The following is a 27,010-nucleotide window of genomic DNA, read 5'->3' as shown; positions in this document are numbered from 1 at the left end:
AATCTTTTTGTTCAAATGTTTGACATAATATTTACGGCCATTCAAAATTTTCACAATACATTTCCTATGGGGAAGCCATATAAGTACAGTGTCCATTACAGCCCTTTCCCAAACTTGTAATGGAGCCAAACCGTACGTGTCTGTTGTTGACACCTTTGCTGTTACCAATAATCATCTGGTTGGCTGAAATGTTAACTCTGTTGAGAAAATATCCACTTTTAATTTTTAGCTGTTTTCAGGATTCAGCTCAACGTGAACATACTATAATTTCAAGGACTTAGACTTAATGACTGATAAGGTGTAACAGAAAAGGGGCCAGGGTAAGGGAAAATATCCCTCCAACCCAGGATTTACATTATTGGCTCTCCACTGTGTACTCAAACTTGTTGAAACTGTTCCATATCTATAAAAACCTACCAACAGACTAATGTGTTTAAGCTTCTTCATTCCTCAAAAAGAGCCTATAGACTTGCAGTGGTACAGTGGAACAGTGGAACCTGTGTTACGGTCACCTGGATTAAGCGGTCACCTTTTTATAACGGCCACGGTCACGAGGTCCCAAATATTTTCCCATACAAATGTATGTATTGTGGTCTGCATTAAGCGGTCACCTGTCTAACGCGTATAACGGCCAACCAAGAATTCGCCTATGAATCACTGTGTACATAACTTCATCCTTCATATAGCGGTCGCTTCCTTTTATGGTGGCTTGTTAAGCCAATAGTCTGACACCACGGCACCGTTTCAATGAATGATCACACTTCCTGCCTTTCAATAAATGCTATACAAACTATCAGGCTTCATTGCTTAAACGTATTCAATAGCTATAACCAACATTCATAACAAGCTCACCTTGCCCTTTCTGTGTAAAGGGTCTATGATAAAATTATTACTGTATTGCGGTTGGCGCGAGCCTCTTAATAATAATTACTCATTTATTACGGTCATAGCCACTAAAATGCTGCAGACCACCTTATACAGGTTTTCTCTATAACAGCCACCTGTATATAAAGGCCAGACATATCTGGTCCCAAGGTGACCATTATAGACAGGTTCCACTGTACAAGGATGGATTATCTTGTACAGTTGACCAAACATTTTTATTGTAGGTAGTAAAGAACAAGCATGGTCATGAAATTTGCCTCTCGTCTTAATTGCTACACGTCGTTTTGAAGCCTATATAGTGCCCACCCTCCATTTAGTGTGAGTGCTATCCCACTAGGGACCTGTGAGAAGGCTTAAAGCCTGTCAATACAGGGAGTCATAAACACTCCTCTCTTCTGCTGCTAGTGCAGGGAAGGTGATGGAAATATTTTTGGTGAACATGTAGCCATGATCCTGTTGGGGTATTAACGGTTTGTTTGTTTACTTCATAACGTTTGATGTATGATATAAAATAGTTTTTCTTAAGTCTACAGGACAAAGTCTTGTACCACAGCTTTATAACAAGATGTGAATGATAGTTTGCATGGTGATGTGTGACACAATTAGTTTTGGAATGTTGTAAATTGTTTCCCTCCAAACATCAGGTTGGATTTATGAGGGATGGAAGGTTGTTAATTCAGTCATCACCTGATAATCTGTTAAGTGCTTACAACACTACAGTAAGTGATTGTGTAGTGTGGACCTGTGCTGAATATTGTAATAGTGGTATATACACTTCAACCTTCACAATATCACTATGGTTACGATAGTACTCGTTCCAAAGTTCAATACCGTAGATTGTCCGTTATCCAAACCTTGGCTATCTGAACACCAAAACTGACTGTTATATTAGAAACTATTTTATTGGTGTGTGTTCTGTTAGAGTAATTGAACAAGTGCTTCAGTTATCCTAACAAATTTACTATCTGACTAACTACATGTAGACCAGGAATGATGGTGATCAGATAATTGAGCTGGATCAAGAGCACTGGGCTCCACTTGTGAAGGTGACAACAAGCTAGGTGACAGATCTTGAGTGATTTGCTAAAAGGGACATTGAAAAACACTACACACTGGCAGTGGACCATGTTAACTTGTGTAGATCAATGAACAAACTTTCCACAAGACTAGAATCTACTACACAGACTTCACAAATGTGAAGAATATCTTCTTCTTTTAAACCTTGTGCACTACACTCCTGTGTTTAAGCTGCTATAGCTTAGGAAGAATGTTACAATGGGTGGAGCTTGTACCCAGTTAGTTTATTATGATGCCAGCGTTCCTAAATTACAAGTCTTTGAGATCTTCCATATATGGGTTATCAATCAATGAATGTCAATAGCCACTTTATTGGGTTATGTGGACACACTCGATGTACTTCATGTCATAAAGAGTTATACTTTTGTGCTACATTGGATAGTTATATTTTTTGAACCCCTCCAAAACAAAACCCTTTAAATGTGTGCTGCTGTGTGTTGTGTGTGTTGTGTGTGTGTGTGACGTGCATGCGTGCGTGGCCATACCTGATATCATTTAGAATACACATCTAATGTTATAGACACTGGAGACAGTGTTTCTGAAGTTGGCATACGAGTCATCCAAGGGTAAAAGTGGTGACACAAAGAGCATATCAGAGAACAAAGATCTCTCAATGTCTGATTCTTATGCTCAGGTAGAATATATTATTGTGTGTTGTTATGGAGTGTGTGTCCCTAGCAACCAGATGATATGCCGAAGATCAAGAGGAAGTTTAGGATACTAAGTTGTAAGTGCTTGCAAGGGGGATAGTGTCTAACTGTCCCGATATGTCAAACTAACACCTCTATCAGTGATAGTGAACTGTTAGCCTAGAGCAAATTACAGAGGTGTTACTGTGTGTTTGCCGAGTATTATGTTTACTGTACTGTGTGTTTGCCGAGTATTATGTTTACTGTACTGTGTGTTTGTTTGTTTTGTTTGCAGTCCACAAGTTCCGGGTGCCAACTGTCACAAACATTGTTGCCATGTCGATGAAGAATTTGTGGAAGATCTCTAAGAGCTTAGTGTAAGGAGAAAGTCTACCTGTTAGTATCAAGAGTTATTTATTTCCCGGTACTGTGTTCACAGTGGCGGATCCAGAGGGAAGCACAGGGGGCATGTGCCCCCCCCCTTCCTTCATCCTTTTCAAAATAATTGCATACAAGATCGAGATACTCTAATAGAGCAGTCAATCACTCTAATAAAGCAGTCACACTGTTCATGAGGCAGTGTAGCTTAACTATGAAGCTATGAATAAGGATCTTTATATACTGTAAGCATATAAAGGACACCCATTATTGCTGTGACCTTTTTTTGATCTTAAACTTTTCAGCAATGTGCACCCCTTCTTTCCAAACTCTGGATCTGCCCCTGGTTCATGTTGAGCTGATGGCTGAAAAAGCAAAAAAATTTAACTTGTTAAGATGATTATGAAGGTGTTAAAACCATACATGTACTTGCTTGCTTGTTTGACTCCATCCAGTACTAACTTTATAGGGAAGATGACATTTGTATGAGGTCATGCACTTATAAGGTTTCCAATAGAAAATGGACAGTGTTGGGCAAGTTACTTTGTAAAAGTAACTAGTAACATATTACATATTACTTGCAACTGAACTATTTAGTTACAGTTACATATTACCCATAAAATAAAGTAACTGTAATAATATTACATATTATATTACTTTGTGTCCACAGCCTTAAGCTGTCACGTGTGAAACTACCACCTTATCACGTGACATAATTGTTGGACAATATGCAAATCTTGGTTATAAGTAAGAAGCTGGTGAATAAGCTTCATTCAGTAGGCCTCGTTACTTTGTTGTGGCTAGGCGTTACTCAGGGATAACTAACGAGATTAGTAACTTCGTTACTTGTAGTAATAATATTACGTAATATTAGACTCGTTACAGTAACTATATTACTTAGGTAACGCGTTACATTTGTAAGTAAAGTAACTTGCGTTATATTACCTGTTTTTTATAGCATATTTCGTTATATTACTCTGTTACCACAAAAGTAATAATATTAATGTAACGCGTTACATAAGTAACGCGTAAGTAACGCGTTACTCCCAACACTGAAAATGAACATTAAAAACTTAGAAGTGGCTAAAATGATGGTTTAGTGAGTCAATAGTTAAAGTCAAATTGTAAGCCCTTATGTCATTCTGTTAATGAGTTATCAATGTGGTTGACTTGAGATATACTCTAATACAACAGTCATGTATGATATTCTAATAGAACAGTCACAAGTTACACTGTAACTAGCTGTGCTACAATAAAAAACTAAACAAATTAGTATTTTTAAAATGGTTGTTCATATAAAAAATGAAGTAGGGATCTATGCAATAAAAAGTAGTGAAACAAGAGATGAATGATGGTATTACAGCATAGCTCGATGGGAAAGTCCCTACTTTGGCACATTAGCTATAATTTTGCTCAATGCCAAAGTAGGGACTTTCCCATCGAGCTATGCTGTAATACCATCATTCATCTCTTGTTTCACTACTCTTTATTGCATAGATCCCTACATCATTTTTAAATTTACAATTTTTAAAATACTAGTGTAATAGTATATGATTGACATTACCAGGTGTGGGGTACTTGACTACTTGTACTTGGTAAAGTGTCACATTGAGGGCTTGTATGTACTCTAAATGTGACCCTCTGTAAGGATTAGGGCCCCAAGGTGCTTGTACTAAATCACTGACTGTTTAGTTGTTACTTTGTACAACTTATGGCCTCCAGTGTACATGCTGTTCACTGTAGCTGAGCTGTATTCTAATTGTTTAATTACAGCAGTGAAAAACAGTTTTATTCCTGGGTGTATCTATTGTTTCACGGAATGTACAAAACAACAAGTACTAATACATGTTACTAATACACATCATGTGATGCATGTATGTGATGTCATCATTGACTGATTATTTCTGATGTATTAAACCAGTAGTGAGTGTTATGTGGAACATGTTATTGAAATCAAGCACACAGCTTCATAAGTGTCCGTCCTGGACATATCCTAACTAATATATACTGTGTGTAGTAATGCTATACACACCACATGTAAATGTTGAGCAATGATGACATTTTATGATGCACTATTTCGAGCAGTACTGCAAAAACTCTTGAAGTTTGTGGAACTCTTTTATTGATATTTTACAGGAACTGTTGGAGTCTTGTGAAATATTTTCAAGCATCTGTAGCACATTATGTAATTCATGTCACTTCATGCCGGCTTGTCCTACCCTCACAGGATAAAGCTTACCATCCAATTATACAGTCTGTTACTTTTGTTATGGCTCATGTGATCCACTCAGTAGTCCAAAAATGCCATAACAAATTGTTCTATCAAACTAAATGATTGTTCTATTAGGCAACTTAGCTCTTTCAGTTACACATCTCCATCAGTTCCATACACTATTATTGAGTATAATGAACTTTTTAGTTATCCACACACTGGATGGTCCTCAGGGGTGGTTACATTTCTCTGCTACCTGTACATAAACTGGACTATGACATGATACTATGTCATAATATTTTATTTCACAGTGATTACCTCTTATGTTGTGTCACTATACAGACATGTTGCTCTTCTATTGATCCTGCCGGCTATTCAGATCACCTTCTATACTGGGACTGTTGGTAGTGATGTCAAAGATGTGAAGCTGTTGTTTGATAATAATGACACTGGTGAGTATGCTATACCTTCTGTGTGTTTGTCTCTGTACCTGTTGTGTGTGTGTGTGTAGTACATGTGTGCGTACATGTGTATTGTATTGCATTTTATGGTGTGAAGCGTAGTGTATCTCAAGCCAGGCTCAAATACACAATACACACACAGCGGTTCTATTCTGGGTATTCCATTTAAAAGTATTCCAGGGTTCATTTAAATGCTAGAGCACTATCAAAAAATACTTGCTATACAAGTTATACATACAAGTTATACATACAAGTTATACATACAATAGTTATATACTGAATAGGTTTGCTTCATCTTGTGTTTCATTGTATGTAAAAAAAATTTAGCTAAGTTGATTATGTAAGCACAGACACTTACTACCATTTTATCTATTATCACCACAAGCCTGGTGTAATAAATGTTAAGTCCTGAATAGATTATTTAAATGCTGGGTCCAGAATCACTTAAAGTAATAACTTCTATAATGTGCTACTCGTTGTGTTATCATGTGTAGCGTGTCTGTATCTTTAGTCTTGTCAGAAACAGTGTATGTGTATCTAATGTAGATGGGACGATACTGGGTTAGCAAGTATTTATATATTTCCCCTAAAATGTCACAATACAGTAGACCCTCGACTAGTGTTGGACGGTATTGAAAAATCCGGTATCTAAAAAGTATCACGGTATGGCGGTATATAGTATTGAATGTAGTAATCATTACAAACTTATTTGATTTGAAGTCAGTAAGCCTTTTAACTCATTCCAAGTTACAATTCAAGTTGGATAAATACCACAAGTAAAATGTGCTCAAGGCTACAAATACATTTTACTACTGCAATGTAATGAGACAGTAGGCTGGCACTACACAGCAAGCAGGAAAACCTCATGTTTACTTGGGGCATGGGCTTTTAGTCACCACTAAACCATCAACACATAACTTAATTAAATGCCGGAGTCTTCATGTCTGGCTTCCCCTAAAGTACTGTGCTATGCTATTCATACAAAGCACAGATACTGGCTTCCTTCAATGCTGGGTATAGTAAACTATATCTATTAGACTATGGCACGCATAGTATGCTTTGAAGTTTAGTTGTTAATGAGGTATTTAAAATCCAATAGATACCTGCGGGTAGGTATTTAAACTGGTTAGATACCTGTGACAAAATTTTTTTGTCATGTGCGTCATGTGTTTTGCTGGATTCCAGTCACAACAGCTATCAGAAATCATCACTAGAATGTGAAGAAAACATCACTGGATAATAGAGATGATTGTATTCATCTAGGAAGCCTACCAATGAGTTATTTTAGCACTAATTTGATCAAGAAGCCGCCATTATTGGCAGTGACCAGAGCCATACGAGCCATAGTCTAAATCGGTTATTGCCCAAACCCACAGTATCTTCACTATTTTAGAGACCTGAGGAATGGCACAATAATCACGGAGGGCGAAAATGGTGAAGATACCTGGATTTTTGTGCAATAACCTATACATAGCCATGCATGTAAAAATACCGGTATGCCACCCAGCACTACCCTCAACCCTCGTTTATCCGAAATTAGAAATGACTGTTCTATTAGAGTATTTTGAGTACAAGTGTATGTAAATGTTTGGACTCCAGTTATCCAAACAATTCACTTATCTGAACACTTTTACCATAACCTGAGACACATCGGGATTAGGGTCCATTGTACAATGATATATTGCAAGACAACAAAGCGGTGCATTTTTCTTTAAAAGGCAGACAGAATCTTTTCTCTAATCTAACTCTGTGTTTAAGACGAACTCAAAAGTATATGTATGTAATGTTCAAGCCGATACACCTATGATACATATGTATCAGTATATTAAAAGTGTATTGATACTTGTACCACTCTCTTGCTTATTGCAATACAGCAATGTATTATGATATGATGTGCAATGCAGTACATTTTTTGTCAAAGTTTAATTAAAGTCATGGGTAGAGTTTTGTAGTTCAGTACTACACTGTTACACTGGCACAGAACCAAACTTCCATATTGTTGTCACTGTGAGATATCAGTATACAGTCAGAGTATTACAATATTCTGATGACATACGTCACTTGTAATGTCTTGTCATAAAGTACAACATAATAACGTGTCTATTCATAGTATGCTGTCTCATCTACAGTTCCTTATAAGGGAAACTGGTTCAGCACGTACTATCTGCATTCCTTGAGCACAGACATTTTTGATCTGGTAAAGAAATGAGATGGTACTGCCTCCTCGGTTTAGTGTTTCTCCACAGGAAAGTATATCCACTTATCAACAAGGTTTAGAGGAGATAAGAGATGGTGACGCTTGGGGTGTTCTGGGGTTTGAAACTAATTATACCAAAGCAGTGATAGATCGGTAAGTGATCATTGTGGCTGAATATGCTTAAACCAGCCATATGGATACCTTAAAAAGTAATGTTTCTCTACCTGAATGGAATCTGTAGATTATATAGTATTGCAAATGGACTTTTGAATTAGTGCTTCAAATATTAGGCTGGTATTTCAAATATAATTAAAAAGTTGTGAGTGATACAACGTTGGATATTTTGTGCCAGTCAAAATGTCTGGTTTCCACATATTGTGTTACGTATGTTCATTGAAGTTACTTGACTGTGAACAGGTACAAGGACACTTGTTCGGACATATTAAATCATCGAACCACTACAAGTATTGAGCTCATCAATCAAGCTACTATCGGATTAGGGTTGGACACAAGCAGTTGAGTACTAACTGATAAATTTGATATGTTTATAATATTTCCTATCTCTAGATCGATTTCTTACTCAATTGTCTGAGTTAGAACTTTATGAAGTTGCTAATGTTAGTTCTACTCTTGTTTGTGTGTGTGTGCGTGTGTGCGTGCGTGCGTGCGTGCGTGTGTGTGTGTGTGTGTAGGGAGGGGGGGAGGGAGGGAGCAGCCCACCCAGCTGTATCATCACTGGGTACCCGGTGTAAGCTAATGCCAACTGTCCATGTCTCACCTCACGTAGTGGGTGAAGGTCCAGGTGAGAGTTCGGGTGTCCACACCTTTACCTGTGAGACATCCCACAGTCCTCCTGCAGGCTACCAGTACTGCCCCAGGAGGATTTACCTGCACTGACTAACAGCACCTGAGTAGTGCACAGGTGTCCTTGTACTGGTTCACTGGGTTGGTATGACTACACAACAGCAACCAAAGGCTTTGCTTTTGCTTGTGTCGTGTGTGTATGTGTATAAGAACTATATGTGACCAGATTTTACAAAACCAATCCAAATCACACATCAGGAAAAATCAAACTAACACCTCCAGTGGATAGCTACACTATCGTACTAATAGTTTTGACCCTCACTACTACTCAAACTACTCGAGGCTGATTTCAACAGACGTCTTTTCTGGATGGTGTGTAGAGCTCAAATGGTGGTTTCCGGTCTTGTGAAGGACCTGGCTTGGCAAGAATCACTGGTTTACTGGTGGACAGCCTCATAATGTTGGCCAGACGTTTTTTGTGTTGATTTTGCTACATATCAGCCACTAAGGAGCCAGCACAGCCCTGTAATCTCGTGTCTGGACTCCAATCGTGGTCTGCCTCCATTTTGAAGTCTATCCCTTGCCCACCCCGCCACCCCCCACCCATTTGTGAGCACTCGTGATACTATTTTGCTCGTCTAACTGCTCAGATTTTATATCGGGAAACTCTACAATCAGCTACAAGTACTGGAAGTGGTCTGAAAGATAATAGATTGACGCAGCTTTTGTGTAAATTTCATACGCGTGCTTGCTATCCTTGGCAAGTTATGCTGACTTGAATTCTTTAAAACCGTTAATCTCAAAACTTCTAATGTGCAATTTGGATCGTTTTTTCCAAAATCCCGTCACATATGCTGCTATATTCAGCTAGACCCATCTGTACATCAAAGTGTTCTAGGAGGAGCTATCATCGTAGTCTGCAATGTGACTAAGGTAGTCTGTTATGTCTTTATTCTTCCTGTGAACCAACTTGTACTCTGAATGTAAATGGTGTGACAGAGAAACTATAAAAATTGAAGTCAGTTTTCCTATTTCTTATCATGAAATACAGACTGCATTTTGCCAATGAATTGTCTTCTTACTTAGTGTAGATTTGAAAGCCTACAGTGCCATTCTGCTATGGGTGATCTCATGCCAAGTAGAGCACTGTTCAGCCTCCAAAGACTGTTTTATTATCATCTGTGTAGCCAGCATAGACAGTATCATTTGTACTACCCTCAATGGAGATGGTTCCACCCGTATATTTTGGACACTGAATTTGTAAGCCAAAACTGAATTTTGACATACCGAGCTCAGTTTCTTTCATAGCCTTAGGTTGTACGTAATTCATAAATGGCTCAGACCACAGAGTGGCTCAGACCACAGAGTGGCTCAGACCACAGAGTGGCTCAGACCACAGAGTGGCTCAGACCACAGAGTGGCTCAGACCACAGAGTGGCTCAGACCACAGAGTGGCTCAGACCACAGAGTGGCTCAGACCACAGAGTGGCTCAGACCACAGAGTGGCTCAGACCACAGAGTGGCTCAGACCACAGAGTGGCTCAGACCACAGAGTGGTTCAGACCACAGAGTGGCTCAGACCACAGAGTGGTTCCCAGCTATTATTATATGAAGAAGGTGAAGTCAAGCATCAACGGTGTTTAGCCAATTCTCTCAGTTAAACAGCTTTTTGCAGTAAAAAATATTCTCCGGGTAAACAAAACCCACCACCCACTTTTGGCCTTCCCTCCATGATAATTATAATTCAGAAAGCTCAGTCTCACATATCAACAGTATTGTTTGTAAGTGGTTGACTGTGTTGGTTGAGTACCACTGTTCCAAATGAAGGATTGTCTGTTGGTCTATAGTGAAATTGTTAAAAAGTTGACTTAGAACTCCAGCCTGCAGCATTGAGAGGGTGTCTGAGGTTGAAATCCCTGCTGATGCAGCTGCAGAAGAGAAGGCTCCTCTGACTGAGTGATCACTGAAAATTGAAGTATCATTCTGTATCAATGCTTGAAACTTCCACCAAGAACTTGCGCCATATAGCCGAAGTACTTGTGGACACCACCTTATGTGGCTTGATAATTGCTACCAGCAGATTGGTTTCCCTTCCCCAAAGGAGGTGTGTTCTATTCTCTTATTCCTTTAAGGTTGATACTGGACACAATGTACTTCTTCCCAGAAGAGAGGGAAAAAGAAATTGGTGATCTGTAATGTGTACCTTGACTGCTTGGCCAAGGTACTTGGATAAAATCAGACTCCGCCTGGGTTGTACACCTGTGTTGGATATATCCAATTTCCAATTTTTACAGATCAGCTTATCTTGATGGGGAGACAATGCAAGCAACATTGTCACTTTTCATGGCAGGTGCTTTAGGGACAACGTCTTGATTGTCTTCTGTGTCAAGATAGCTTAGTACTTTTTGAGCATCTCAGGTTTGTGAATAACAGTGGCAAAGGAGGTCTGGCATGGAAAACTCCCTTTACAAGCCTGAAATGTAAATCAGAGGGTGTTGGCCAACTGTGTAGCCATCGACTTTCTTGTTAACTAAGGAAATTGAACACAGCACAGAACACCAGCGGTGCCACTTAACAAATAATGAGTATAGGAATTGTTTGTTTTTGTCCTGCAGGAGCTAAGCAGAAGCTGTGTAGCTTCCTACGAAAGCTGCTAACTTTTGTATCTCTCCCTGAGATGTGCCATATGGCTAGTTGTGGGAGCATCAATGAGTTGTCCGTGTTGACCATTATTTGTTATCTGCATGTGTAGAAGTGTGGGATACTATGGTTGGGATCCTCACACTGGTGCTACCAGCACTATGTTGGCTTTTTGATTCTGCACCTGAGTGGGTGTCCTCCTACCATATTCCAAAGTGGGTTGGCATACCCCTTTATGTGGGTCCACACTTGGAGAAACGCATCTGTCGTGCTTCTGCAGATGGATCTGGCCGCCAGCTGAAGTAGTGTGGGGCACTGGGCAGGCAGCAAAGTGCTCCACTTCTAGTGGACCAAACATTCTCAAAAATATTATGGGAGACAGCATCCCGTCTGTCCTGTTTGCCTGCAACTGTGATTCTACATCTGCGATGGTGTTATGAGTTCCAGGGAGGTGTTGAGCTGTGATGTATATGTTTCTTTCCAGTCACCGCATCCACATATCCTCTGTCAGATTGACCAGCTCTTATGAGACAGTCCTCCCCAGATAGTTGATGTAAGCAACTGCTGTGATGTTTGACAGGATGTTTGGATCTTTTATTTTTTTATTTTGCAAATGACAGCACTGCTATTGTTTTCCAAGCAGTTGGTGTGGAAGATTGCCACCCACTGTAACCATGCTCCCCTTGTGGTTTGTATTCCACAACGAGCTCCCCATGCTTGCAATGATGCATTGGAATTGATGACCATGTCTATCTCCCTCTTGAGGAGAGTCTTTCCGTTAGGACATCTCTTTGTCCCATCATTTCAAGCTAGCTGGTGAAAGGGTCTCGTAATTCTGGGAATGGGTCTCCAAAGAGTTGGACAGAGCCATCTGCAGATTTCTGTAAAGGAGGGGTACAGGGGGGATTACACATGTTGTTGAGATCATTTTGCCCAATAGATGTGCTAGTGTCCGGGCTGAGGTTGGCTCTGCCATCCTCATGATCTGTCAAGACTCCACTCAAATCTGTTTTATCTTGGCAGGAGGGAGTCATAGCTCCATATTGATGGAGTTGACTAATACCCAAAACCTCTATGGTCTGATCTGGGGTGAGCACAGACTTCTCTGTTGATGATGAATCCCAGACATTCCAGTAGGTGTACCACAGTTTGAGCCTGATCTAGAGCTTATTCCTTGGACTCTACTATGAGTAGTATATTGTCTACGTAGACAATCATTCAGATATTCCTCTCTGGCATAGTACAGCCAATGTTAGCTTCATAGATTCGTGAACACCCACGGGGCAGAGCAGAGGCCGAAGGGGAGACAGGTGTTTTCCCCTGGAATTGAAATTGTAGGTACTGAGATTGCAAAGTATGCGTCCTTCAGGTCAATCTTTGCTAGCCAGTCTCCCTGTCCCAGTAAGTCTTAATGCCCTCCATCTTGAAGTGCTCTGGGTGAACAAAGCTGTTTAGTTAACGTTTTGAGGTTGATGACCGGCCTTTTTGCCCCTTGTCCTTTTTGGGAACCAGAAATATGTTGGAGTAGAAATCCCTCTCTGAGGGGCACTCCACACTAGCTTCTGAAAATTTCCTCCTGTATTAGTGTAGCCTGCTCCAAGGTATAATGTAGAGGTTAGTCGTGACTCTTGGTGTGGCATTGCCACAAAGTCTATTTGATATCGCCGTACCGTGTATAGTACCTACTGGTCCTGTGCTATGGCTGACCAATTTTCCAGATAATGAACTAATCTGCCTGCTTTCGGCAGGTCTGGTTGATGGCAGTGTTCTACCCCGAGACATGCAATCTGGTTCAATAGGGTACTTTTCCAATTCATTATCACACTTTGAAATGGTGAGTGCATGAGTCACTTGTTCCATATGTTCTTCTGGAGCAACTTTCCTTGGCTTTATCCATCCTTTGTGGGCTCCTCCCCCTCCTTGTGTCAGCTTGCAAGAGTAGCCCCCGGCTATATTTGGGGAGCTGGTCGAAAAAACAGCTTGGGCATCCAAGGATGGACCTCATAGCCCACCAGCTGTTTTGACTTTTGGACTAACTCCGGTCCAAACAGGGAGGGTGACACTTCTCTGAAGTTTGAATCCTCCTTAACTAGTAGAAGCAGTGTCTTATTCATCTGGGAGAGATCTTAGTACACCAGAGATGACAAATTCGGGCACTGCCATTACCCAGTAGCTTGACCGTATCTGTGGCTGCATTGACAATCTTCTCTGGGATATCCTCTCTTGTTTCCAGGATGGCACTACCTGTAAGTGGGGCAAAGGCATCAAGCTTGCGAGACTGGACTGTAGCCGACTCCTTTTCTGTAGCCTTGGTTACTGGTTGTATCTCAGTGTTAAGGTAGCTATCCAGCTGAAGTGTCCGAGATGCTGCCACTTTAGGAAGAGAGTAGGCATTTAGGTGGTCTGCACGCTCCAGTCTAATGGTACAGGCTTGTGAGATAACGGACCCCGTCTTCTCAGACACTGTGACTATACAGGTGGGGGAAGCTTAGTGCTTACCCGGTCCCACAGGCTCATTGTCAGAGTTGTACTCCCACTCAACTACCTCACTGTATTGAGGTGTGTCAGGAATGACCTCCCAGGGTCGGGGCCTTGTTGGCAGTTCTTCCTCATGAGTGGAGCTCCTCGAGCCTCTGTCATGGCAGTCATGTGCTCCTCTCCAAGGTAATGACATCATCTACTCCAAGATTGCTCAGGTCAGAAACTGGAGTTTTCTCACCAAGAGTGTGACTGGTCTCTGTGGTCAGAACTGCTCCAAGATCGTGACCTTGAGGACAAATAGCATCTATGATGCCAGCAATAATGCTGCTTTCCATGTTTCTTTTTGCTTCTCTGAGCTATGCTTCAGCTTATCTAAATCATTCTGTAGAACGTCAAACTTCTCCGAAAGGTTGTTGATAAGTGACTCTGATTTAGATATGACCATTCAAAAATAACTGCAAACATTTGTTTCAGCTAAGAAAAAGGCTAAAGTGAGTAGTTGTGGGTTTTGTTTATCCAGAGGATATTTTTTACTGCGAAAAACTGTTCAACTGAGAGAACTGGCCAAACACTGTTAATATGTGAGACTGAGCCTTCTAAATTATAATACTAGTGCCTGTATTGTTGGATAAACTGCTAGTGGGCTATGGGTATGTGGCTTATGAGAGTTTAGTATACAATAGTTCTCCAACATCTTGTAAATTGTTGATAAAGTAATGATGACATTCTGCAGTGCTGACTTCTGGCTCCTCTAGAATGAGGAGAGGAGAGCTTGTATACCTTCTACTGTAACATACAGAGTTTTACGATTACATTATGTACATAGTAATAATGATAGTGAGTTTATAGTGATTGTGGAGTGAGATGGTGGCCATGTACTACTTTGACCAAAAATTGGGATTTGGTAATTTACTACCCAGCCATCTGTAAGAATTTTCTTGTTTTTACCACTGGGTTTAATGTTAGATACACTAAGACTATTCCTTAAAGGTGGTTTTAGTCAGGTATAATATTTCTAAGGTAGTGTTATAAGGACAATATTTTGGTGGGCACTAGGAGGGGAACCTTACTAAACTGTACTATTGTACTGTACGATACCAGAGTTAAGATGGAAGAAGCCTGAAATGTGTTCAGTGTAGAAGAGTTATGGATTATGTTAACACTGTATTTACATCTGTTGTTGTTGTTTACACAGGAGAAATTAATCAGAAATATCAGTATTGCTATCACTAACAGTAGTGCCATATACTCTCTGAATGTCTACCTTAATGTAAGCCGGTGGATCTATATTGTATTAATTATTTTGTGATGTTTTACAGCTCACCAGATTTGTCTATGGCAATTCTGACTTCACGTTTAAGGACTTCTTTGCACCTGGAGCAGCTGTGACGTAATATTACCTGTTGTGATGTCATGGTTGATTTAATCAAGGGGGGCTATTAAAATGGGCTATTAGCTTAATAGGGATGGTAGGCTTTTTAGTAGATCTACTTTGTTAGTTGTTTTTTTCACGAAGTAGCCAGTGATTGGACAGTTAAAGTTATAAACTATTTCTCTGTATACACTATACACCTTTAACAAGAACACCTGCTATGTAATGTCACACTATCAGTCATCCAGATGTCAGTTTACCGATGTCATAAGATGATTGCTCTATTAGAGCAGTTGATCTACTTATATTCATGTCACTAAGATTGTAATGCTGTTTATGTTATTTTTTGTTTTATCAATATTCCAATTCTGAGATATGGAATTTGCTATTACCCAAACACCAAACGGTAGAGATTAGAGCTGGTGTAAAGTGTATACTACAAGTGAGATTACTACATCACTTGTGTTACTTCTTGTAGAGTGATATTTGGTTCAGCCATGATGGTGTCAGCTACTTCACTGATACAGGAGAGACGAGAGGGTATACTAGATCGTACTTATGTGGCAGGTCAGGATATTCAATAGGATTAACGTCTTAAGTAGCCACCATGTTGACACTGGCACAAGAATTTAATGGGTTGATTATTTCCTAACTAGTTGGGAATGCCTTTCACTTGCCAGTATCACAAGTAACACACAGTAGTGGTTTTCTGAAATATGCTAGGCCATTGATGTTGATATAGTCAATGTTTTATTTGGATACTTGTTGGACTGTAATGTAGTAGTACAGCTACACTCACTATAGGAGCCAAACACTTAGATATGGTATCTATATAATAATTATATAAACCTGAAAAGCTGCCTGTCTGTCTGTTCCTTTGACGTCTGACAATTATCTCACCTACCACTGCACATATCAGTGTGGATTTTGTGTCGAACAAAGTGCTCATTCTCTAAAAATCGTTTTGCTTTTAAATGAAGCTTCTAACTGCTGCCATTTGTCATTTACTACTACAGTATGTTAAATTCATGGGTGTAGAGCATAACTTGCTTGAATTATTTCTATAAACCACATGCAAACTGCAAGTAAACACCTATACCAGCCAACGTATACATGCCTTTATAATGCCTTCCTATCAATGTTAGAGGTTTAGCTGAGTAGTCAAGGCACAAGGCTATGAACCCAAGGTTGAGTTCAATTCAAGGTTGTGACTGTTTTTTTTTGTTTTTTTTGCTTTGGCAACCTTTATAGTGAAATCTTTTCTATATTATAAGAACTTTTCATGCAACACACATGGTGCTGATGTCTAATGCTTTTGTTAACCTGGACATGGTCCTGCACGTAGGGCGTACCAATGCTAGTTACAAGAAACAAATTCTGTAAAGTGTAAATTATAAAGTGTGTTTTGTACCAAAAATCTCCACTCTTCCATACAACTACTATATCAGATGTTCTGATGTGCCAGTGTGTGCCAAACTAGAGTCCTCTTTCTATCGTATCATTTTGGGAATATTCTGAAATTGCAACAAGTATATAGTACAGTACAGAAAAGTGTACTATCTCCCACTTGTTCCACCAGAAACCAATGTTAACACCTCTCCTAGCCCTCCTTTACTGTAGTGTTAAAACACCAACTTAAGACCACAATGTCAGAGCTTGGTACAATATCAACATTATCATGCAGAGCACACACCATAGAGTCAGCCCATAGAGGTAATACCCAATCAACAAGTACTGTAATGGTAACAGCCAACAGGACCAGAGGTCTATGCATGGTCTCAAAGTGAGCTATCTCTTGACTCAATCGCCTTGTACTCCTTGGAATTGAGCTTGGGATAAGACTCCGTTTATTATTAGGCTCTAAGGAGGGTTGGGATATAATTTACCTGGAAAGGTGTTCCAATCCTGAGTGAATGCATCTGTGGCTACTGCTGGAGGGTATGGTCCCAGATACTGGTAATTGTGATGATAGTCTGCTTGCAAACAGATCTGTGGACAACGGTCCAAGCTCCAAGCAGATGATTGATACAGCGTTAGGGGAAGCTTCCATTCTGACTTGTCTAAATCCCTAGAGTGGTTGCTATCAGCTCCAGAATTGTCTAGTAATGTTGTAACATGTGATGTTTGTTAATCATGTGTGTCCTTCTTACAGGTGTGACAGTGATTGAGTTGATATTTTCAGAATTATTACTGTACAGTATAATATCCATTGTACAAGTGGTGGTGGTTGTTGCTATAGTGTATGGAGTATTTGATGTGAGTTGTGTACTATAACCTGTTTGTAACTAGGAAGTGTGTATGTTACAGATTGAACAACATGGAAACATTGCACTGGCTTCTTTTATTTATTGGTTGATATCCTTGTCAGGTGCGTAGTGTATTGTGTTATTGTTCTACTTGCTGACATACACATTGCTGTTCCACAGGGCTCACTGTGGGATTACTGATATCAGTCATTTCAGAGACAATGATGGATGTTATAAATTTCTCTTCACTTTTAGCTAACACTCCTTCATTCTTTGCTGGTATAGTTAAAAAGTATCTAGTTCATGTTGTTATCTTAGACACTGTGTAGGAGTGATATGGCCATTGGAGGGCCTACCTAGTGGTGTTCGTTGGATATCCAATTTGATGCCAATCACTTATGCAGTGTTTGCTGTGAAGGGTGTTGTTAGCAAAGGTAATCATAGTGAGCGTACAGTGTGGTTGGAATGCAGCACAGTGACTATTATGTTTCAAAAGGCTCAATCATGGTGTTTTGTGATACAAACATCCAAAACTTGGTAGTAGTAATAATCTATATAACACATATCAGAAAAGGCTTTGCACATGTGTAAAAAGACTTAAATCACGTGGTCACACTTGACCTTTTTGTCAAGCTCACCACAGTTCATTGGTTGAATCTTGCTCTGCCATGCTGAGGCGATATGGATTCCTTTGCAACTGCTTGTAATATGCGTACTGTTGTGACTCAAGCAGTTATCACATGGTATGGCATTGATGCACCAGGACATTGTGTAACAATACACAAGGTCAGGCCCGTAGGCAGCAGGGGGATTCTTCAGAACCCCCCCTCTTGAAGAAAGAAGTCCAAAATTTTAGCAAAAGGCCCACAATTTGAGTTAAAAGGTCCACTACTTTAGTTCACTATGTATATGTTAAAGCATTGCTGCGAGTGCTATATGAAAAATACAGCACGAGGTGATATGCTAATAATGCACTCGGCTTTGCCTCATGCTTTATTTGCGCCTCGTACTTTATTTTTCATGTAGCACAAGCGAGGCAATGCTTTAAATGATTTATGGAACTTCCTAGTCGTGTAGCTTCACCATACACTAGGACTCGCAATTAACATGTGTTGCACGAATTATTAGCAGCCTGAATGCACACAAACTAGTTTAACAAAGTAACTCACGCGTAGTTCACCATAGTTTGGCATGGCAGATGTTCATCGTGTATTTTGGCAGGTTTTGCTCACATCCCACAATCAATTCTATTGTGGCACATGGTGAAGTATTTCCGTGATATCTCCAGGACTTGTCCGTTTACATTAACAAACGTAACAGCAACGTTACCTTCTCCCACCCATCATCGAAGCATTTAGTTATGTCTATAAAAGCAATCCGGTGGTAGAACTCATATTGGCTGGGGTGATTGACCACTCAGCATGGCAAGGCTATCAGCCTTCACTGGCTTGGGTGGTTAGTCGTACTGGCGTGAGCGCCACGGGCTATTAGCCTGCACTAAGGCGTGTGGGCAACTGTGCTGTATTGCCCACAAATAGTGTTTTATTGCACCGCAAAGTGTGCTTCATTGTACGAATAAAGCACTCTTTGCGGTGCAATAAAGCACTCTTTGTGGTCATTGTAAAGCACTGTTTGCCCTAAAGTGTTCTTTATGAAATTTGAAGTACACTTTTCCCTTCAATCTCGCCCACACAAAGTTCTATAATTCAGTATTAAAGTCCAACATTTTAGTAGCAAAAGTCTAATCTAAAATTTTAGTGCCTAAAATGTCACCAAATTCAGCATTTTCAGGTTGTATGTTCAAACATTCTCCTGGTGGCTTGCCCCCAGACCCCCGAGCTACACCACAAAAGGTCCACCTTTCATCTAAAGAACCTACCCAGATAAAAGTCTGGCTATGGCCCTGAAGGTACAGTTCAGTTGTGCGCATATGTGAGATGCAGTACAGTTAGAACATTTAATTACAATGATAATATGTGTGCGTGATACAGGATAAGTGTGGTGTATACATGTGCAAGTTCTCAGTCTACTACATCTCCCTTCTTAAGTATATCATCTGGGAAGCCTGATTGCCGTGTCAGCCATGGAATGAGTTCTGATATTCAAGAATTCTCAAGCTAGGGTGCTATGTGGTGGTAGTTTTTACATCGGTAGCTCTTTTAATGATGTAGGATCTAGTCTTAGTGATTACCTGTCCAGGCACTTGTTGCTTCCCTGTACACGGCACCATCTGCAGTGGTAGTCGCAATGGTTTCAGTGAAACCCTCTCTGACAATAAGGCGCATACCCAAAATCAGTTTACAGAGCGGTCACAAGTGATTGAAACTACCTACATAGTTTGTAGACTAGCAGCCAAGTACGTAAATTACTTTTGTTATATGTATAGCATTTAATACCATTGTGGCATCATCCCTATCAGGATCGGAAGGCAGCTTATTAATATGCAATAAGTGCTGCTATAATTATTATTTAAATGTTTTGAAGATATTACAACTGATTACTACTACTAAAGGCTTCACTGCATTTTCTAAAGGCTTAATGGTAAGATTTATCAGTGAAAAACATTGCTGGAGAGTGATTATTTTGTTATGAAATGTTAAAATTATTGTTATTGTTACTGAACAGACAGCAGAGCTGATATGCCCAGGGAAACGTTACAATTCAATCACAATATTTAGCCCGTGGTTACAAAAATTTGTTGTCAAGCTCCATACACTCTTTGAAGTTCTATTGAGAAAGAGCCATTGTTGTTGCATTCAATTATATTTTATGGTAAATTGTTCCAATCTTTAGTAGAAGCTTTGCTGGTGTGAATAAGTAGATGAGCTGGGCAAAATGAAATGCCTTGGATGATATAACCTGGTTGATCTTTCCATTGAGGAGGATTTGATAGTGAGTAATCTTGATGCATTATCGTTTGTGATCTAGCTATTTTCCTTTGTAACTGGAGACTTGGCCAAGAGAGATACTGTATCATATATAGATGTAACTGAGCTATATCGATTGAATCATTTAGGACCCATCTAGCTGCCCTACGCTATACTTGCTCTAGCTGTTGGATATTGTTTTGATGATATGGGTCCCAAACAACTACAGCATATTCCATTGATGAATGAACTAATGTAAGGTAAGCCGATGCTTTGACCTCGGATAAACAGCTAGGTAGCTATAGCTAGACTGAAGTTACAATTGCCATGTTCCAGAGTGAGGCCACTTTTTAAAAGTCTGGATCCTCTCCTGGTAACTATTCTGAAAATTCTCCAAGACTTATTTATATCAATAGGTCTAGGAAACCCTATACCAATAAACTCAGTCAGTCCAGAGTGGAAGGAAATCAGGAATTTGAAGGGATCCATGAAATCATATTACTACTATTGTGTTGTGCCCCATCATGTAAATTCATAATTACCACTTCTAGTGACTGGTATTGAATAATGAGCTGTCTTTCAACATGTGAGGTAATCACACACATTTGAGTGCAATTTTGGCTGTTACGAGTACAATTATTCCATAATTGCACAAAAATGTGTGTGATTGCCTACTAATCACATAGTGACCACCCTTCATGGTTTGTAGTACACATCTATCCAGTTCTATGTGGCTACCAGGTGATTGCATCATCCTTCTTTGTATTACATCATTTGTTGTTGCAATTAAAAGGCTTCACGTGTCAGTAATTCAGATTGGCTACTCAAAATGTCTACAAATGTTGCACTTAAAAGGCTTCTATTGTCAGCTTATTTTATTGGTTATTCATTATATCACTTTCTTGTTGCGCTTAAAAGGCTTCTGTTATTCTGCTATTTTATTGGCTACTTTACAGTGTAGTTACAGAAACAAGGCCATGTGATTTGGGATTAATTGCACTCCTACTATTGAGACTAATGTATGGCAAACTAAATCACTATGTGATTAGTACTAGTAATAGCATGGGTAGCAGTGAAATTTGGGATAAATACCACTCTTGTTGTATTGGAAATGGTAAATTTCCAATACAACACTCATGGTATTTATCCCAAATTTCACTGCTACCCATGCTATTACTAGTACTAATACCATACCTGTTTCACTGCCCATACAAAAGTCTCAATAGTAGCAGTGAAATTTATCCCGTATTTCACTGGTAGCAGTGAAAATGTTGTAATTGCAATTTCATTGGCTAGAATTTATGTTAACAATGTAGCGCCAATTAGTGTTGACACGTGTTTAGTACATAGTGACAAAAAATTGTGTACATAGCAACGCTAATGCACAGCATGCGTATATGCTGGGAATAACATGGGTATAGCAGTGAAATTTGGGATAACTACCACTCTTGTTGTATTGGAAACGGTAAATTTCACTTGGCTTCGCCTCGTAAAATTTATTCCCATTTCCAATACAACACTCGTGATATTTATCCCAAATTTCACTGCTACCCATGTTATTCCCAGCATATACGCATGCTGTGCATTAAAAAAAATTGCAATTACAACTTTTTCACTGCTACCAGTGAAATACGGGATAAATTTCACTGCTACTATTGAGACTTTTGTATGGGCAGTGAAACAGGTATGGTATTAATTCAAAAAATTTCAGCCTAAATAAATTGCTACTAAATAAGGCTAAAATGTCAAAAATTTTCCCATGGAACACATTTGATTTGCTTTGCCCTCTGCATGTCAGCTTTTAGAATTGCAGTAATTCATATAGTGATAATGTTTATTCAATTAAAAGTGTTATCAAATTCAATCTCAGAAGGTTAATTTTTCAAAATTTTCCAGTGGAAGGCATGCTCCCAGACCCCTCTAGTTAGAGCATGCTTCGCACACTTGTTGAGTGACTACCACTAATGCCCACGTAAGAATAGACTAAGCCCTAAACCTGAAACCCCCTCTGAAAATTTCTAGACCTGCCAATGACTCTCACTGCTTTCAGGCTCAAGTTGGATATATTCACTAGGCCTTGAAGGTCTGCAGAGCCAGTAATACCACCAATTTAAGTAATAACATTTTTAATGACAAAGGTTTGTTAGCACCCTTGGCAGTGGTGTAAAAAGTGACTTTTATCATTTTCCATGTAGTGCAGTATCTGAGGTCTCTTGTTGTAGATTCCCTTGAGTATGTACTCTCACAATGGTAGAATACTTGCCAACAGGCTGACAATCAACTTTCTTGTAAGGTATAGATAGCATTTAAAGAGCTGTATCTGTAGCCTAGATCACATAGCTCTGCTATAGAAGTTTGCTACATCACTTATAGGGCCATACAAAGAGGAATTGTATTCCATTCACCACGCCAGCAAACCTACATATTGCTCTGACACTACTGGCTGTATTGTGTCTGGTGACTATGGGATGAGAACTGAAACTCTGACCAGCTACACTGAGTACCATGGTTTGGCTTGGTGATACAAATATTAGCTACACCTGCTTTGGGTGTCATTTACAGCCTTTGAAGAGTGGTACATATTGATGCTTTTATTGATGCTTTTATACATTTACTAAATTTGTCATACAGTGCACAAAGGTGTTGTTACAGGGTCCATTGCTAAAAGTCCAGAGTTGTTGTCGAGGAGGTTTTCCTGTCTGAAGCAGCTTGATTTTTTTGTTTCCTCTGTCCCTGTGACTGCCACCTTCCTGTGACTATAGTGGATAGCTCCTCCGAAAAGACAATATACATTGATAGCTTGAGAACTGGGGCTGATTTAGGTTTCTGATGGCCTCCGTGTGGTTTCTCATTTTTGTTGGAATGAGTCACTGAACAAGTGGGGTGTGGCATCCTCGAAGGTTGTATCATCAGCCACCACTGGAGTTAGTTCTTTGTTTAGACAGGAAGAGGCCTTGCAGCAACGCTTCACTGAGATGTGTACTGAAGCATGTTTCAGGGCTTGTTGTGCAGACTCTGTTGCACTCCTGGAGTTTAGGGATCCTAACCTAGCAGACTCCATCATATTCACCAGAGCTGTTTGCAAAGTATGTGTTGGGTACACAATCATCCTTAAGGGAGTCTAGCACTCTTGTTTTCGTGGATACACAATCATGGGAGGCAGGACTTGACCAGCAGCTGATACACACAACAACACTCTGTGTGTGTGTGTGTCTTTCCCTTTTCAGCTGAAGTGACAGAATACACATGACATTGGCCTAATTGAGCCAGCACCTTCCCCTGCTTGTGCACAACATGTACACCAGTTTTGTCAGCATTAAATAATTGCATAGGCTCTTATTGATTAAATTAAGCCAGCCATATAAACCACCAAGTATTGCAAAAAAAATCTAATTTGGCTAATTCATTGGCAGACACAGCTCTGGCAAAAGAAAGGGACTATGGGGTGTGGAGAGTCAACTGAGGATGGTGTGCTTTGAAGCCGTCAAACCAGCCACAACTTGCCATTCCATTTGCAAACGGATGTTTATGGTTCATTTTCTCAGCCAAAGAAAAAGCAAGCCGTTGTACATCTTCTTTTGCTAAACCATACCCGGAATAAATGGATCAAAAACCAAAAGTAAGGCAACAAACTGCTGCACTAGGCTATATATATAGTATGTAACCAGTTTTACAAAGAGGCACCTTTTCATACACAGGGTCCAACATGGGGCATTTAGAGCAATGCCTTTTTATGGGCTATATACATTGTACAGTACAAAGCATGTATACGCGGAAATGCTGTATTATGCTAGCTTTCAATAAGAGGAGCACCCCACAATTGACTAGGCAACCTCATAGCATTCAAGGTACTCTAATAGAGCAGTCAATAACTCTATTATTAGGGTCACACAATACTATGTGTTGAATTTTGACCAATGAATGTTTACTACAATAAGTTTTTATTTTTTGAAACTACATGGAGCTAGACCTGTTGGCAGAGGAGGTTGGACACGCTTTAGCACCAATAAAACAAATTACACAAAATCCATTTTGTAGAGGAGGTTAATGTATCGCAATCTCAGAATAACTCGCTAAGTCATTTCATGTTTCGTTAATAGAATACGTACGTGAAGGCTGGTGAAGTAGTGTACACCAAACCGCAACTTACTAATTTCACCCAGAATTCAAGCACTGATTACAAAACAAAGTACATTGCCTTGAAGCTTACACAAAGAACGATCTGAACACCATTTTTCAGTTTTGTATTGCAACTATTTACGATCACATGAAATACCAAATCAAAGAATGCAATTAAAGTACAACTCACGTGAATGCGTCCAACCTCCTCTGACCTGTTAGTAATTTTTAAAAATTATGTATGTTTTTTTAATTCAGAGGCTTTGCTAAGAGTAACTATATGGCCAGGTGTGGTTCTAAAAGGGTTTCACCAGTTTCTGGAAACCAGTCAGCTTTTTTAAATCAAAAAAAAAATTATAACTAAGTGAAATTTAAGTCTAAAACAAGGTGTGTTTTTAAAAGATAGCAACTTCTAGTGATGATCAAGCTACATAAACTGCTTCTCTCCAGCACAGAATTGCTTCTCATGGGCCTTGAACGTGTTAAGCGCCTCTATCGATTAAGTTATTGTGACTTCCAATATTGCATCATATCTTTCTGTATAGACATAGAGTGGTAAGTTTAGCTGTGAAACGATTTATTAGGGTGATTTTATTTGTATTTAGCTAATTAAAATGTCTCAGAATGGACCCCTCCCCTGATGGGCTTTTCTGCCTTGAGTTGGAAACCAGTAGGGATCTGCAATACGGCAATATATCAATACAGCAAATAAGTATCACGATACAATACTGTGCTTAGAAAACATCGATATATCGAAGAACAGTCAGTGATTGCTATATCACTGTAAAACAGTTATCTATAGATACTCAAATCGAAAGCCTCTTTATTTACCTGTGCTATAAAATGGAACGTTGCGAGAAGCCATACAAATACATGTGTATAAGTGTTGTTGTTATGGCTAAAATATTCTCACCCAGGATTTCTAAAAACAGTAGCTGTTACACTTCAAGTATAAAGAATTACACCACTAAACAGTAAACATATCTGCTGTATATACTAACCATCTTGACAACTCATCAAAAATGCGAGTAATCCGGACAAGCCTTTGTGGTAGCATGTGTTAAAATGTTTGTGGTAGTTAATTGTCTGGGTGGTGTAATACAGGCAGGTATCCTGGTAGAGATGTGCTTTTTAACAACAACTCTGTTTTCCATACCAAAAATCATATCAGAACACACTAGCTATTTGTCACATCAGTATACTGTAGTTTATCAGCATTCACTGAATAAAGACATTTGTATACACAGTGAATGTAGAATCAATGTCGGCTCTTTAAGGTACAGATAAATTGGATATTGTTACACTTATAAGCTAATATGCCAGTTATAACTAGCCATGACCACTTCATTATAGTATCGTGATACAGTATCGTATCGAACAGTTTATTGATGGTGATAGGTGATACGCTAAATGTGCTGTATCGCAGAACACTAGAAACCAGTCAGCTAATTTTCTAGAACCGTCCCTGTCTATGGCATTGAAAACAATGTCACCATTCTGTCAACTCTACCAGTAATATGTCTTGTATAGACTTGTTGTGGTACAAGTTTGATCTTTATAATGTTTTGTTTACAGGTATGGGTATTGGAGACCGAGAAGTCTATCAAGGAATACTCATCACTCTAGCTTGGCTGGTAGGGTACTTAACACTGATCATCATATTCTTCCGTCGATAAAGTCATCACTGATATCTTCTGTAATCTAATTTTAGTGAACTCTGTTATATTTAGATCATTTAGTTTAGTGTACATCATTTTGCAGTATGTTATTGTTTTCAAATTGACAAGTACATATTACCTACCAAAGGGGAGAAAAATGCAACCAGATTTGTGAGGGTCTTCCATTCTATGAACTTGGAAAACCATAACTTAGTGTTCAAGAAAGATACATTTTTCTTAACCTATGTGGGTGCTCACTGCTTCAAGGCAATAACTTTTCCCAATCTAAAGTTATGAATTTCCAAAAATGGTAAATTGGATGTCTGTGGAAGACCCCTTTTTACAAATCCGGTCACAAATGTTAGATTACTGCTTGTTATACAAGATCATACTGAGTTGTTGTGAGTATTAAGTTAGTGGATCTATACTCACAATGTGTTAGTAAAGCAGTGAATGATCTGCCCAAGTAGAAATTTGTCCTGCACCTCTAACCAGCATCTTCCCCAAAGCATCTAGTAGATTGATCCCTCTGACCCTATCCAGTTTATCAGGTTACATTTCTTAGGATCGGGACAATAAGAGCATTACACCAGTTCCTAGAAACATTAATTTTATCTCCACATGCATGTACACTAAATCAAACAGCTCAACTAGCATCTCAGAAATCACTAGACCACCACATATTAATTCTGGATCTCCTGCTGCTTTGTGACTCATCAAAATGGGCTACCAATCCTCACTGGTAACTATATCATAATATAGAATTCACAACTTTTTCCTCCTTGTATAGAAATCACTAATAGGTACATTCCAAACACAGAAAATGAATGATGTTCTCATTTAGCACATACATCACTGAGCATGAATTGACTTGTGATGAACAGGCTTGTGACCCTGATAAACATCTTCATACAATCCCACTAAGCACTTAACTTCTCACTGATTTTATTTGCTACAGTGAGAATTCAGTCCTCTGCACACAGT

At 39.4% G+C, this 27,010-nt stretch overlaps 1 protein-coding gene across 1 annotated transcript in view; it reads left to right on the top strand.

Annotated features, from left to right (window-relative positions):
* Nucleotides 1–26,184, top strand: part of LOC136265730 (ABC transporter G family member 20-like) — a 34,668-nt gene extending 8,484 nt beyond the window's left edge. Inside the window, exons 6-22 of the mRNA XM_066060636.1 lie at nucleotides 1,530–1,604; nucleotides 2,483–2,596; nucleotides 2,641–2,689; nucleotides 2,887–2,968; nucleotides 5,524–5,633; nucleotides 7,772–7,839; nucleotides 7,889–7,992; nucleotides 8,257–8,354; nucleotides 8,407–8,456; nucleotides 14,960–15,034; nucleotides 15,084–15,154; nucleotides 15,615–15,703; nucleotides 17,289–17,392; nucleotides 17,444–17,504; nucleotides 17,563–17,661; nucleotides 17,712–17,816; nucleotides 25,944–26,184. Coding sequence (XP_065916708.1) covers nucleotides 1,530–1,604; nucleotides 2,483–2,596; nucleotides 2,641–2,689; nucleotides 2,887–2,968; nucleotides 5,524–5,633; nucleotides 7,772–7,839; nucleotides 7,889–7,992; nucleotides 8,257–8,354; nucleotides 8,407–8,456; nucleotides 14,960–15,034; nucleotides 15,084–15,154; nucleotides 15,615–15,703; nucleotides 17,289–17,392; nucleotides 17,444–17,504; nucleotides 17,563–17,661; nucleotides 17,712–17,816; nucleotides 25,944–26,044 — 1,455 coding nt within the window. The 3' untranslated portion in view covers nucleotides 26,045–26,184. The remainder of the gene's footprint in view (nucleotides 1–1,529; nucleotides 1,605–2,482; nucleotides 2,597–2,640; nucleotides 2,690–2,886; nucleotides 2,969–5,523; nucleotides 5,634–7,771; nucleotides 7,840–7,888; nucleotides 7,993–8,256; nucleotides 8,355–8,406; nucleotides 8,457–14,959; nucleotides 15,035–15,083; nucleotides 15,155–15,614; nucleotides 15,704–17,288; nucleotides 17,393–17,443; nucleotides 17,505–17,562; nucleotides 17,662–17,711; nucleotides 17,817–25,943) is intronic.
* The last annotated feature ends 826 nt before the right edge of the window (nucleotides 26,185–27,010 follow it).

The sequence above is a fragment of the Dysidea avara genome, chromosome 9 (assembly GCF_963678975.1).
Source record: "Dysidea avara chromosome 9, odDysAvar1.4, whole genome shotgun sequence".
Classification (NCBI taxonomy): Eukaryota; Metazoa; Porifera; class Demospongiae; order Dictyoceratida; family Dysideidae; genus Dysidea; species Dysidea avara.
This window is presented reverse-complemented; position numbering and strand designations above follow the sequence as displayed.